This window comes from Varanus komodoensis, unplaced genomic scaffold, assembly GCF_004798865.1.
Source record: "Varanus komodoensis strain SLA01 unplaced genomic scaffold, ASM479886v1 scaffold13_3, whole genome shotgun sequence".
Lineage (NCBI taxonomy): Eukaryota > Metazoa > Chordata > Lepidosauria > Squamata > Varanidae > Varanus > Varanus komodoensis.
Genome location: NW_025335409.1, coordinates 14,886,206 through 14,901,326, shown reverse-complemented (window position 1 = coordinate 14,901,326; position 15,121 = coordinate 14,886,206). Strand labels below are relative to the sequence as shown.

General features: G+C 39.2%; 1 protein-coding gene across 2 annotated transcripts in view; it reads left to right on the top strand.

Moving 5' to 3' along the window:
• Positions 1-15,121, top strand: part of LAMB1 (laminin subunit beta 1) — an 89,189-nt gene that overhangs the window by 34,440 nt on the left and 39,628 nt on the right. For both annotated transcript variants that reach the window (XM_044423292.1, XM_044423293.1), the window contains exons 12-21: positions 519-631; positions 3,717-3,796; positions 5,336-5,471; positions 7,283-7,441; positions 8,900-9,027; positions 9,224-9,344; positions 10,548-10,752; positions 11,275-11,418; positions 11,901-12,132; positions 14,681-14,844. In XM_044423292.1, coding sequence (XP_044279227.1) covers positions 519-631; positions 3,717-3,796; positions 5,336-5,471; positions 7,283-7,441; positions 8,900-9,027; positions 9,224-9,344; positions 10,548-10,752; positions 11,275-11,418; positions 11,901-12,132; positions 14,681-14,844 — 1,482 coding nt within the window. The remainder of the gene's footprint in view (positions 1-518; positions 632-3,716; positions 3,797-5,335; positions 5,472-7,282; positions 7,442-8,899; positions 9,028-9,223; positions 9,345-10,547; positions 10,753-11,274; positions 11,419-11,900; positions 12,133-14,680; positions 14,845-15,121) is intronic.

Here is a 15,121-nt window from a genome sequence, read left to right as displayed (position 1 = left end):
TTCATGCTGAGTGGGAAGGAGGATGCTTTTGTTTCTATTTATTTTGTTTTTGATATAAAACTCTGCTATTTGTGGAAAGCATGCTGAGAATTGTAGGCCTTCTTCTGTCTAAACATACATAAGATTGCACCTTAATATATTAGCCTATTTGTGTTTTGTTTTTAATTGCAATGGCCATTCCAGTATATCATTAGGGCCCACTACCAAAAGAAGTTCTGACTGTAGGTCTTGTACTTTTGGGTTATACGTCTATGTTTTATATTTTACATTGCTTTTTATTATCATCTCCCCACCGGTTCTGCATTTAGAATGATTGTGCTTTTTATTGCATGTTTACAGTAACATATGTCTGCCTATAAGCAAAGTCAAGGAGTTAGTAGTGGTGAGTAGACAGTGGAGCGGTTGGGTGCAGTGAAACATGAGGGACAGCACTGAGGTAAATATGAGTATCAAAGGTTGTGTGAATTATAACCCAGACAGATAGTTCCTAATATATTTACTCATACTTCCTAACATAGCTTGCGCATGTAATCCTTTGGGCACACACCCTGGAGGGAATCCTTGTGACTCTGAAACAGGAAGCTGCTACTGTAAACGTCTTGTTACAGGACAGCACTGTGATCAGTGCCTGGTAAGTTATATTGCTTAAAAGAATAGAGATTTTATTTATTTCATGTTGAAACCTCTTCCAGATAAAGTATCAAGTGTCACATGTCTGTTTGGCTTCCTCAGAAAGGTCCAAACTGATTTGCAGCAACAAATGAGTCCCTATATAAAAGGCCATGTTTTAGAAATATAACATTAGCAATGTTGTAATTTCACAGCAATGAAATTTTACATTCTAAGGCTTAAAGGTTGAGCTGGCTTGCCCAGTGATGTCCAAACCATGCGGCTGCATCATATGGTAGCCTGTGGGGCTAGGCATCCTCTTGCTAATATCAAGCACAGCTAAGCCAGAGATCCCTAACCTTTTTGGATTCATGGGCATATTTGAGAAACTGTTATGGACACCAGCACAAATTGTCAAACCAGTGGTTAACTTTGGCATCTACCTGTAACATCTTTGGATCTTACAGTTTGTCTTATTTAACAAAAAGATGTGGCTGTTGGATTTTATCATTTATCTAATTCCTGGTTGTGTAGTAGAGCAAATACTTCTTTCAAATAAATGATTTTGCAACATATTGTAGTTGCATATTTTTGGGAAGAGATTTCTAAACAGATAAATTCTATACAGGAATAGACTTTAATATTAACTGAGATACTCTCTCCTTTATATGATTTACCTGTTTCATGGAAAATAACAGTCAATTGACATGGATTCTCCATGACTCTTGGACAGTTAAAAGACTCATAATACAACATTGGAAGGATAAACATTCACTTCCTATAATGCAGGGGACTGAGGACCTTCCAGTGCTTTCAGTATTTGAAAGGGTGGCATATAGACACCACCTTCAAATGGATACTTATTTAGGGACATTTGGCTTACTCTTGTTGGAACCTACTTATAATTGCTTGAAAGTTGTACACATTTCATATTCATTACCATGATAAATACAAATCAATTTATATATATTAAAACCCTCTCTTAGTTGCATACCTTATCACGGTAAGGCAATCTGAGAGTATAAGAGAAGCCAGGAGCAATGCTGCCAGGGACCAGACCTGCGTTACTGAATTCAATTTAACATGAACCAGAAGAACTGTGGACTGAAACCAGAGACACTATTAGAGAAGAATACCAAAAGGCAATTCCTGCAGCCAAAAAAATAAAAATGACAGACTCCTTGAAGAGGAATCTGATGAAGAATCTTCAATATTGGAAAGTAAAAGCTTCTCTGAAAGCAGTTGGAAGGAATAAAGCACCCAGAATAGATAGAAACAATAGAACTATTCCAAACTGCAAAGACTGAAACAAGAATCTGCCAATATTTATTGAAAACAAACAATGGTCCACAGATATGAAACATTCAATATACATTCCAGTTCCCAAAAAAGGAGATGCTAAGGAGTGCAGCAACTATAGAACACTATACTAATTGCCCATGCAAGCAAAGTGATGCTCAAGGTCTTGCAGTTCTTGTTGCAACAAAAACTATTAACTCTATTTGGAGCAGGAAATGCCTGATATTCAAACTGGATTTTGAAAACAAAGTGGCGCTTGAAATTATATTTCAAATATATGTTAACTACTGGAGCACACCAAAGAATTTCAAAAGATCAGTCTATGCTTTATAAAGTATATCAAAGCCTTTGACTATGTGGATCATGAGAAGCTATGAATGGTCCTGAAAGAAATGGGTATGCCTCAGGACTAGATTGTCCAAATGCATAAACGATGTTATGGACAAGAAGCTACTGTTCTGACAGAATATGGAGAAACAGAATGGTTTCCTATATGTGAAGGCATTAGACAAGGGTGTATTTTATCTCCCTAACAGTTTGATCCATATACAAAACAGGAAAGGTAAATTAGTATCAGATGGAATGAGTGAAAACTGGTAGAAGGTACATAAACAATCTAAGATATGCAGATGATGCCATATGACTGGCACAAAGCAACAAATTGAAATCACTCCCGTTGAAAATGAAAAAAGAAAGTGCAAAAACTGGACTGCAGATGAACATGAACATTAAATAAACAAAAATCAGAAGAATGATATAATTTTAATGTCATCAATGAAGAAATTGAAAATGTGGGATACTATGGTTTACTTATCATTTCAAAGGGAGGCTGCAGCCAAGAAATTAGAAGAAAGCTGAGACTTGGAAGGGCAGTAACAAAGGAACTCAAAGAACATTTCACTGGAAACTAAGGACAAGAACATGCACACTATTTTATTCCTGATCATTATGTATGGATATGAAGTCTGGATAGTGAAGAGAACTAACAGGAAGAAAGTTGATGCATTTGACATAGGATACTGAAGGAGAGTTTTGCAAATACCTTGGACCTACAAAAAGGTGAACCATGGGGTCCTAAATCAAATCAAGCCAGAACTTTCTCTGGAAGCATACTTCCAGCTTATCAGGAGAAGCCAGACTTCACTGGAGAAGACAGTAATGTTAGGGGAAAGTGAAGGTGGAATAAAAAGAGGAAGGCCAAATATGAGATGGTTCAATTTCATAAAGTAAAAGTACATGAGGTACAAGAGGGGAGCAGGGCTGTCAAGGACATACCATTTTAGAAGGTTTATCATAACTCAGAGATTACTTGTTGGTGTGAAATGACATATTGAAAAAGGAAAACATCATAACAAAAATATTTTATGGGTTTTTGGAGGTTCCACATTGGGGACACCTTCATGGGTGCCACTGGAGGTACTTTTGGCCACCATATTGGGAACCCCAGTCCTGTGCTGAGGTGCTCCTGTCCTGTGTATGATTGTGGTTGCAGTGGAAGAAATTAACAGGTTTTCTTCTTCCCCCACCCATGCTGGCAATGTATTAGAGATCCATAGGGTATCCCTTTCATATTTCTTTCCTAACAGACAAGTGAGCACTTAGCTATTACAATGGTTTTAAAATAACAGTGAAAGGGAAGGCATTGTTCCTTACTACTCATGCATAACTAAGGGAAAACAATGGCAGATAGTTGTATTAGTGCTCAGTGTTTTACCTGATCATTTTTATACTTTTTGCACTGCCTTGAGTTTGATTTGTGCTTGAAGTTCAGAGCTTCTACCAATAATGGCCAAAATTTTGCCATGCAGCCTGAACATTGGGGTCTGAGCAATGATATGGATGGATGCCGACCATGCGATTGTGATAAAGGAGGCGCACTAAACAATAAGTAAGTCTCATACTAATGAGAAACTTAAACTTTTTCATTTCTTAATGATCTGCTTCATCTGCAATTTGGTTATTTGTTGGTTTTTGTTTTTTTAATAACAGTACTCTGCATTCACACAGTGACTAGCATTTAAAGCACTTGACACAATAATATTTACAACAGCCATTCATGGTGTAGACCAACATTATACCTATCATTTTGGAAATTTAGTGGCGAGAATAGAAACATTAGCAGCTTGCCTGTAGCCATGCCACACAGGGAGACAGCTGCCCACCACTTTCTCTAGAGAAACCTGTCCCATCTAATATTCCAGATTAGTTGTTCATATCTCCATTCAATAAGTGGGGAAAAGCAAAATTATGGGGCCAAAAATGTACTTCAGGCAGAACATAAATTATTTTCTTTTCACTTTATGTAACTTTGGGTTACATAAAGAAAACAAGAAACAGATCTGGGGATACTGAAGACTAATCTTGAAGACTAAAAGAACTACTTAACTGAATAATGTAGTCCAGACTGACACCCTCTAGTCCTTGTGTTGGACTACAACTACCATCATTCTCACAAAGCAGGGTTGGGATGATGGGGTTGTAATCAAACTCATATGGAGAGGTTGAGAGACTGCCCCAATCTTTATTTCAAGCTTAATTCTACTGTGTGTTTGAAAATGACCCATTTAACTGAACTTATTGCTCTTAGATTGCTTATTTGCCCCAAGCTATTGGTTCATCCTGCAGACATCATATGCACTTTTATTAAAATTGTGCAGTAGAATAATGAAGCTGCCTTTGAATGTGTCAACGGCACTGACTGCAAAAACATCTGGAAGTGGGTGTCACTCACCAGCAGAAACTTGAGCCAATATGCTTTTCCTTTTTGGCTTTCTCAAGAAAATGGGCTCATTCATCTCAAAGATTTTGCTTAAAAACTGCTGCACTTGAGATGCCTATTTTTACAAGCCTGTTTCTAATTATTCACCAGCATGTTTGGAAAAAAGGAAGTTCCTAACTGCTTCTTCCAGCATAGAGTGTGGTTACAGCACCTGAAATGCACAGCTGTGGTTGAAAGCCTAACTTAGCATTCTGAATGCTGGAAAACAATCAGGAAGGCATAACAAAGGATCAAGTAATTGTCCAGAGAACAGGAAACTTCCCATATTTGTTAAAATCTATCTGGGATAGATATGATAATTTCACAGGAAGAAAGGATGTTTAACAATGACAGTTTTTTCCATAAATGGGGAGGGGGAATTTTTTTGCCATAAACAGTATCTTTCCTCATGGTTTTCAGCTGGCTCTGTACAAGAAAATTACTTGCATCTGAACTTAAACGTCTGTGTTAGGGTGTCTGCCTATGGAACAAGGCCTTGGAGTGTCATGTTGCCGGAGTGTTCAATGGCCCCTACAATTACTTGTACAGAAATTCCTATGACTGAATTGTTACTGGGTCTTGTCTATATGTATGTATGTATGTATGTATGTACTTTTGCAAAGGCTTTTTTAGGTGATGTGCTATGTAAATTCTTTTTCTCCTTTTCAGCTGCTCAAGTGAATCTGGTCAATGCCAGTGCAGGTCCCATATGATCGGCCGTCAGTGTAATGAAGTGGAACCAGGGTATTTTTTCATTTCTTTAGATCATTATGTCTATGAGGCAGAGGAAGCCATTTTTGGCCCAGTGAGTACCAGCTTTAACAGACAATCAAGAGATATCAGTTTTGTTGCCACAGTTTTACTTCTACTGCCTTACCATTTCTGTATATTCTGTTCTATTTATGTCTTGCTGGATTATTAGCACACAAGCCAAAAACTTGACAGAAATAAATGTGAAGTATCTTGGGTGGCAAAGTTATAAATACTAATGCGCCAATGGTCCACCACTGGATTGACCACTGGACCTTAATGGATGTGTTTGTGGCTACCCTAAGAAGGCACACAGTGCTTGTGCCAGCATCAGGACCTGTTGAGGGGCTCTCAACCATAATGCTGTGCATATAAATTATATCTTATTATATATACTTTGAATGTCCTTCATCTAGGTTATAGAATCATAGTTAGAAATTATTGATCTTGGTTCACTGGCCTCGAAGTGATAGATTCTAACCCACAACTAAGTCACACTAGCAGTTATAACCATGCTTCAGGAGGAGGGAAAGAAAGAAAGATGCAGTCTGCATGATCAAAATAAGCAACCATGGCTTTTTAAAGTAATGGCTTATGCCATTTTGCCAGGAATATAAAGGACCCAATTTCCATAATTGCTGCTTGGTCATATCATTTGAACCTGTGCAGTATGTTGGAAGGGCAAAGAACATTCAATAATTCTACAAAACCCCATAAGTTATTATAGAGCTCCCCCCCCCCCCCATCAAGCCATGTCCTCCTGGTTAGAACGTCATGGCAAACCACACCTAGGTGGCAGTTACTGAAATTGTATTCCACATGTGCCCAGCACATACTACAATGGCTTATTTTGATAATCCAAATAAAGTTTCAGAAAAGGGCGTATGGAGAAGAACTAAACAGAATAAAGGAAAATAGATTTTTAAAAAACTGTTGAAAGTGAATCATATGATGTAGTTAGGGTTATAGTTGGACCATGGGCCAATAAAACTTCAAGGTAACTTTTCTAGTCCAGAGCTTGTCATGAGTCACCTTAAAACATCTTTAGATAGATTCCCACATAGCTTAGCAGCATGCCTGACTGCTTTCCCTCATATAGAACTGTCTGAAACTTGAGATCCTATTCTGAGATTCTGTTCTGGGTGTCTTCAATTAAAGGGAGGTGACTACTAGAAAGAAAGCATTTTCAGTGGTGGCAACCCATTTATGAAATATTTTCAGAACAGCTTGCCTCATGCCTTCTTTATGGCCATTTCAGGACCAGGTGAAGCATTTTAACTCTCCCTGGCCTTTTAAATGTTGTGATCTTTCCCTTTACCCCACTATTTATGAGGCCTGATTTTTTAGCTCTTTTGCCAAACTAGTTTGCTGATAATTCTGTACTGAAATTGTTTCTCAGGCTGCTCAGAAAAAATATTTTTTTAAAAGACTCAAACACATTTCATTAAAGAACTTCTCATATAATTAGGAAGGACTTCTCCTGATTTCTCAGATATTTGACTTGCAGCTACATGTCAGGATACATGGTCTTAGATATTCAAGGAACATTTGATGTTTCTGTTCCCTCTAAATGTATTTTGTGCCTGATAAATAGGTTAATGTTGTTAGTTTATATATCAGCTATCATTTCATTAAATAAAAGTGGATTTATGCAATGTAATTTCATATCAGGTTTCCATGTAAAATAGTTACTCTAACTACGGGACAAGATATACGTTGATATAAAAAGCATTTATCGGCAAACAGGAACTGGCAAGGAATGGATGTGGAAAGAACCTATAAAACTATACTTCTAGCATTTTTTGCCTACATTCTTCACAATACACAATTAAAATACTATCTCATAATTTACTTCCTATTTTGCAGGGAGTGAGCATAGTTGAACGTCAATATTCTCAGGATCGTATACCTTCATGGACTGGCATAGGATTTGTAAGAGTTCCAGAAGGAGCATATCTGGAATTCTACATAGATAATATTCCATACTCAATGGAATATGATGTTCTGATTCGCTATGAACCGCAGGTACATGGTCACCATTAAGACACATGCTACTTCAACCTATTTCTTCTGAATTGAAAATAAATATGCTTTCAAGAACTCTTAGGATGTGCTTATGGAGGTTTGCCTACTTTTTATATTAATATTGTGCAGATAGTCTGTTGACTACCTAAAAGATCTGAAATCAGAATCTAAATAAGCCATTAGTTTTATATATAGCAGTTGTATATAGTTGTATATACTTGGATATATCAGGTATAATAATATTTTAATTTTTGTAATTAACAATAGACATCAGGAAATGTGTTGAAAGTGACCAATTGCATAGATCTAGGCATAAATATAGGAAACAAACTACTATGCATGTTTTGCATAGGCATTTTGAATTTACATATTATCATTAATATTTCAATAATTTATAAAGATTTTTTGCACATATTAGTGTGTTGGCAGAAAGAGAAGGTTGCATAAATTACAAGTCACTGGGATATAACACTGCTTCGTAGTATGGGAAAAATTAGCGTAATCCTGCAAGGCTCAGAAAAATGAGCCCTTGCACACTGGAACCTAGACTATTTAAAAAACCATGGGAGTACTAGACAACTCTGACACCTATTTGCCGTAAGTAGCAATGTTAGTGCAATCCCATGCATGTTTTTTTGAGAAGGAAGTCCTGGAGGCCTAGTCTGTATGTAATGATAGCCCTTGCATTATTTAAGCCCATGGTTTTTGGGGGGGTTAAAATTCTTCCATCCTCAATTCAAAGTACTGGGTCCTACTGTTATGACCAGGGGTCAACCAAAACATGAAAATCTGGCACACCTGAGCACTGCTAATTCATGCTCACTTCCTAAATACGCTCACATGGCACCTAAATATAAGCGCCTAAAACTATATTCTAAAACTAAGTCCTGCACTTTAAAATATGCTCCTAAAACTATATGGCTCTAAACAAATCAGAATTGGTTAGTTCAGCATGTATTGTGCTACAGCCATGTATTTTTAGGTGCTTATTTGCACATTTTTTCAGTGGTTAAAAATGTGCAAACCATGCCCTATCTTAGAGACAAAAGTCCATAAGCTGGATCAACTCACTCTACAGGCAGTTGGTGCCAGTGTGGGGTTAATGAACTGGAATATGGGGGTAGGGAGGGAATTGTGAAAATCATGTCAGATTCCTCACATATCCTAATCATGACTAACAACCCAGGAACAACTCAGAAGCCAAATCAAAGCAGAAGAGAAAAGCAAGCAAGAAACAGCATGCTTCTTGCTTTCATGGGGCCACACAAATTATTGGGCTGTTTAACCCATTTATTGCCATTACTTATGAATCAGGACTCTGTGTTGAATGAGGCTTAGTCCAACATTTATTGCTTATAGAGTTCCAGTTCCTGCATCAGACTAAATTCGTTCATATCCATGCAGAGTTCTTTGAGTGTAGAACAGTAAGATAAGCTAATATGGAATACTGTTCCTCAGTTACCAGATCAATGGGAAAAAGCTACCATCACTGTATACCGCCCAGGCAAGATTCCTACTAGCAGTAGATGTGGCAATACAGTTCCTGATGATGATAATCAAGAGGTATCATTATCTCCAGGTTCAAGGTGAGTATAAGAATAGGAATAAAATAGGCTGATATAAAAATGATAAAAAGTTGGGAGGTAAAGGGAAAAGGAAAGATTTGATCCCATATAACCATCTCAAATGATCTATTGTGCTTTAATATTTCTCTACTTCTTGCATACTTAACCATCAATGTTCTTTTTTCTTTGTGGATGTTACATCTGCTTGTGAATACAGATATGTAGTCCTTCCACGACCAATATGCTTTGAAAAGGGGCTGAATTATACTGTTCGATTGGATCTACCACAGTACTCTTTGAATACAGAGGTGGAAAATCCATACACACTCATTGATTCAGTAAGAACACATTACTTTTGACTAAATTATTTATGCCATAGGAATTGAGGGCACAATGCATCCTTTTCCATGAACTTGGCTCTTAGCATGAGTTTCCTGCCTTTATGACAACCTCAGACAGTGTAGGGTGAATGGGTGCCTCCACATGAGACATGCAAAGTCTTTGTCATAATGGCTGGATTTATTGCAGTATACCTGGAACAAAGTATGTACATCTGAGTGGCAACACGCAGAACAGGAAGAATAGTCTCCCTTGCATTCCACTTGCAAAGGGAGGGAATGATTGTGCCTGATTTTACCAGAAAACAAAACAAAACCCTCTGTAACTATTGCTACAATATACTGAAGAATATGCATGTCAGGAGAACTATGTCTCCAGCAGAGTAGGCAGGTTCACTCATCTTGTGAAGCTATTCTGCAAATAAGCCACCTTGAGCTGGTTGTTCACTGAACAACCTACAATACTTCTGTGAGAGAATTGGGCTCCATTTGGCTTGTCCCCCACTTCATTTCCCCTTCATTCCTCTTCCCAGTTCAGGCACGTAACCCAGGTGCCTTTGTGGTAGAAATCCTAGTTGCCTCAGTCACTACTCAGCTCAGTTTCTGGCACTGGTATGCTGGATTTGCTGGCTACTGAGGGAAGCTCTCTGCACATCAGATTTGACAGCTTTCCCCTGCACCCGTGACTCCGATTGTTGCCCAAGAGTACAAGACCTTCTTTCCATTATTTAGGCCAACATACTGATACCCTTCACTTGTCAATGTCATTGATAATTTCATCTTTGTTCTTGCTCAGGAGTAACTTTACCCATGAGAAATTCTTATTCTTTAGGTAGAACCTTTTCTATTGAGCAGTGGCTGAGCCTGAACTTTTCAGTCCCATGTGTTCCTTGGGGCTAGGTAACTTTTTGTTACCAAGGGAGGCAAATATGAGATCTTCAGAGAAGGGTCAGTGGCTATTTCCACGGAGATCTCAGGATCCCCTATTGTCCCAAGGCACATTGACACAAATAGTTCCCTCTTAGAGGTTCAGTTCAGATATTCCAAGTCAAACTTCCAGAAGTTTATTTTAAAATAAAATCTTGTAGACATTCTGAAAAATGTTGCTCATATTGTATTTTATATAATGTATAAAATTGTATTTTATAAGAATGGACCACAGAGCTTAAATAATAATATTTACCTGCTAAATTTGTTCTGCAGCTTGTTCTCATGCCATTTTGCAAATCACTGGACTTATTCACAGTTGGAGGCAGAGGTGATGATGTAACAACTAACAGTGCCTGGGAAACCTTTCAAAGATACCGGTGCCTGGAGAACAGCAGGAGTGTTGTGAAAACACCTATGACTGATGTTTGCAGAAATATGATTTTTAGCATCTCAGCACTGTTGCATGAGACAGCACTATGTAAGTGTGCTTAGCTAAATATAAGGCATAGATTTCCAAATGGGGGCTGCAGACAGCAAGAAGGAAATTGTGGTGGCTACTATGTAGAAAACCATAGTTTCATGTAACTTCTGAACAGCCCCACAGGTAGAAGACAGAACACTGGAATCAATGAACACTAGCATATAAGAAAATGAAAAGGTGCAATCTTTAAAATATATGAATATTTAAATCCCAAATAATAATTCAATCAACAGAAAATAAATTACAATTTTCCAGCTGTAGTATTTTCTGCTTATGTCTCTGCTTAGCCCTAAAACTATATAATTCTAGACATAATTTCCCCTCTCATTTCTTTTAAAAGGGCAGAAGCTATGCAGTCTAATTATGTTGTTTGTACCGCTATTATCTGTCCTATCAGGTCTGCAGAAATCAGTCTTTTAATCGCATAATAAAAGCTTGTAGAGTACTATTGCTATATATAGATGGTCTACATGTCTGTTTGTAATGCTTCCAAAACTAGTGCCACTGCTTTTTTTTTAGCTTGCCAATGTGACCCACAAGGCTCATTAAGTTCTGTGTGTGATCCCAACGGAGGCCACTGCCAATGTCGACCAAATGTTGTTGGAAGAAGATGTGACAGATGTGCTCCTGGCACCTTTGGATTTGGACCTAGTGGATGCAAATGTAGGTTGTTGCTTTATTCTAATAACAATGACGAAGATTGCTGCTACCTAACCTCGCTCAGTAATGCTGGGAACAATAGATGGCAAAAGAAGAAGGGGGCGGCAGAGAACGAGGTGCCTAGATGGAGTCAATGAAGCAGTTGGTGTGAGCTTAAGTGGATTCCAGGGGATGGTGGAAGACAGGAAGGCCTGGAGGAATGTTGTCTATGGGGTCGCGATGGGTCGGACACACCTTCGTGACTATCAACAACAAACCTTGCTCAGTAAGTTACTGAAAGAAAGAAAAAAGCAAAGAAGCATCCTTTGAATCCTTTATTTCAGTACATCTGTAAGGATCCTTATAAGCTTAGCTAGGTAAAACTACTTGCCATCTAAATCCTCATTTTTAAGTAATTTGAGACTTCAGGTGTTATCACCATATAAGTGTAAGCAATGTATCTAGTTTTAATTTAATTCAACATGTGTCTCTGTGGTGTATTTTAGCTTGTGAGTGTCATGTCCAAGCATCTGTTAATCCTTTCTGCCACCCGGAGACTGGACAGTGCCACTGTTTCCATGGAGTATATGGCCGACAGTGTGACAGATGCTTACCTGGTTACTGGGGATTTCCAAGCTGCCAACCCTGTCAGTGCAATGGCCATGCAGATGATTGTGACCCATATAGTGGACAGTGCTTGAATTGCCGTGATCACACCTCTGGCCACAACTGTGAAAGGTACTGTTTCTGTCTTGGTTAGCTGGAATATGTGTTAATTTTTCAAGCAAGTTTTTTCATATTGTATGCTGAAATGCTTAGTTCTGTTTGTTTAGACTACATTTGCATGGGACATTTTGGAGGTCAAATGGATTCATTGCCACAAGACACTTTTATCACTGCTGAGTCCACACTGATTTCTGTCTGTTTAATGGAAATAAATCTTAGGTTTGCATACTCCCACTTGTAAAATGGTTTTCCAGCTTTGGCACTGTACCTCAACTGCCTACTTTTTAATACTTTGTTTTATTTTTTGCTTAATGGGGATTTCTGAACTACTTGGTTTGTAGGCAAGAACATCTTTTTGCAGAAAGAAGAGGAATTAAGAATGCTATCCAATCCAGATGTCTATACCTATATGAACTTGGAGAATTATAGGCCTCTTATGCAGGGTAGAAGGAATACAAACGATTTCCTCCATGCTCCTCCCACTCTGTAAAAGATGGCCAATTTCAGCCAATTGTTATGCCTCAGACCACAAGGAATGGGAAACTGAGGTGCCAGGATTCCGTTTTTCATGGTGGCATCTGTCTCCTCCCCTACCTGCCCACCCCCAGAATACCTCCTAAACTCAATATCTGAGGTTGCTGTTACAATCTTGGAGACACAGCCAATGTGGTTCTTTCCATGTCACCTGTGCAGACAGAGAGTGAACTCTAAGCTCAGAGACCCAACTACAACCTCATAGCCGGGTCTCCAAAAAAAAATCCTATGGCTTTCTTGACACTTCTGAATGGCCATATGATTGCACTCCCTGGCTACAATCCTAAGTACATATACCTAGAAGTAAGTGCCTTTCAACTCAATGGCATTTACCTCTGAGTAGGTATAGGATTGTGCTATAAATCTAGAATGGTATGGTGGGAAGGTAAACCTTGGGTAGAATTTGTCCATACACACTTTTGTTTGTTTAAAAATTTTGTATCCTGCCCCTTACAGTGTCCCAGGGCAGCATTGTTATCTATGCTTGTAATAAATGGTTAGATAAAATAACTTTGATTACCTGTATTTTCAGAATTTGATGGTTGTATTTTTATAATAATTACTGTATTTTTTGCTCTATAAGACGCACCTGACCATAAGACACACCTAGTTTTTAAAGGAGGGATCCACGGAAAGCTTCCTGATAATCACAGGCACATTCCCCATCACTTCCCCATGGGCTTCATTAAAAGACGGGTTGCCATTTGAAAACACACACCGACCTGTGATTAACAGCTCTCACCTGCGCCGGAGGAGGGGGGCGGAGCAGGGCGTGCTAAGCGCTTGCCGGCTAGGTGTGGTGCAGCTGGACCGACAGCGTGCCGGCAGTGGTCTTCTGGGCGGCGCAGCGGTGGCAGGTCTTCCTGGGCGGTGGGGGTGAGCAGTCCGTCTCTCCGTGCGGCTGGCGGGTTAAAGCCCGCGGCTTCTCCTCCTCCGTGGCAGGTCTTCCCGGGCAGTGGGGGTGAGCAGTCCGTCTCTCCGTGCAGCCGGTGGGTTAAAGCTCATGGCTCCTCCTTCTCTGCACTGCTCCCCCTGAGCGGCACAGCTCTCACCTGCGCTGGAGGGGGGGGATGGAGCAGCGCGCACCGAGCGCGTGCCGGCCAGGTGGTGCCACGTGGTGCAGGCGGGCCGGCAGCGTCCCGGGCATCGGGCACACACACATTCGCTCTCTAAGACGCACAGACAATTCACCTTACTTTTGAGGGGGAAAAAAGTGCGTCTTATAGAGCGAAAAATACGGTAGGTAAAGTTAGACTTGAGAAGTGTACAGTAGAAAGAAATTGGAAAAAATGTCTTTTGCATAGTAAAGAGATGTTAAACTAGGTCTCATTTGGCAAAGTGTCATTGTGCATAATTGAACCTAATTTATCTGGTACAAACGATGACAGAGGCTGGCATTTGTTCCAGAACAGTGATTTTATGAGCTGAATCAGGACAAAAGGAAAATGAATGCAGTGAATTACAAAAAAGAGTAACTTGGTGGGTTGGTATATTTGTTTCAAAGACTACTCAGGAACTGGAATGTAGTTTGTGGAGGAATTGGGAGGGGGGGATGGTGGAAAAGAGAGTGGAGCTATTCTTCACATGATTCTAGAAACACATTTTACCTGCCAACATGCATATGGAATGGCTTGATCTAAGATTATGCTCAGAGCTTATTAGGAACATAGAGCCTGGACTTGGACTTGCTACATGTTTATGGAGAGCTTAGAGACACAGTTTAAGCAGCAAGCATTGTGCTACAAAATATTGTACTTCCACCAGAAGCTTTCCAGAATTTCACACTTGTTTGTAAATTAAAGTGTATTTATATTCCATATGAAAAGATGGAATTGGCTTGGCTTGACACTCCATCATTAATAGCAAGCAAGAGCCAATAAAAATATCTGTAAAATAGTGTTATCCAGCTGGTGTGTTTGAGAAATCCGTACTCATGTATGCTATTGGTTGTTACCTTCTTGAGATATGCAAGTATCTCTATAATATTCCCTAGGTAGACTTATCAGGCATTTTACTGTAACCTTAGGTGCGTTGGTGGTTATTATGGAGATCCCGTGCTGGGATCTGGGGATCACTGCCGTCCTTGTCCTTGTCCGGATGGACCAGAAAGTGGTCGCCAGTTTGCCAGTGGCTGTTACCAAGACCGTATTACACTGCAGGTGGTGTGTGTCTGTGAGACTGCATATAAAGGTATAAATGAAACCTTTTGTGAAATGTCCTACAGCTAAGTTATATGTGTATGTCTGCGAACATGCGTGTTTGAATTACTGCCATGAACAATAATTTATAGCATTCACATTTTTAGAGATGAAGTATAACTAGACTGTTTCTCATGTTAATGGTGTTCAAGTATTATCCATCTATAAGGTGCTTTACAAAGAGCAAGAGATGGGTCCAAAATTCTGATCTGTACATTTGGGTTTTTTTTATACAAGGGTCACCGTTACATAAAATGATTGCATTTTCA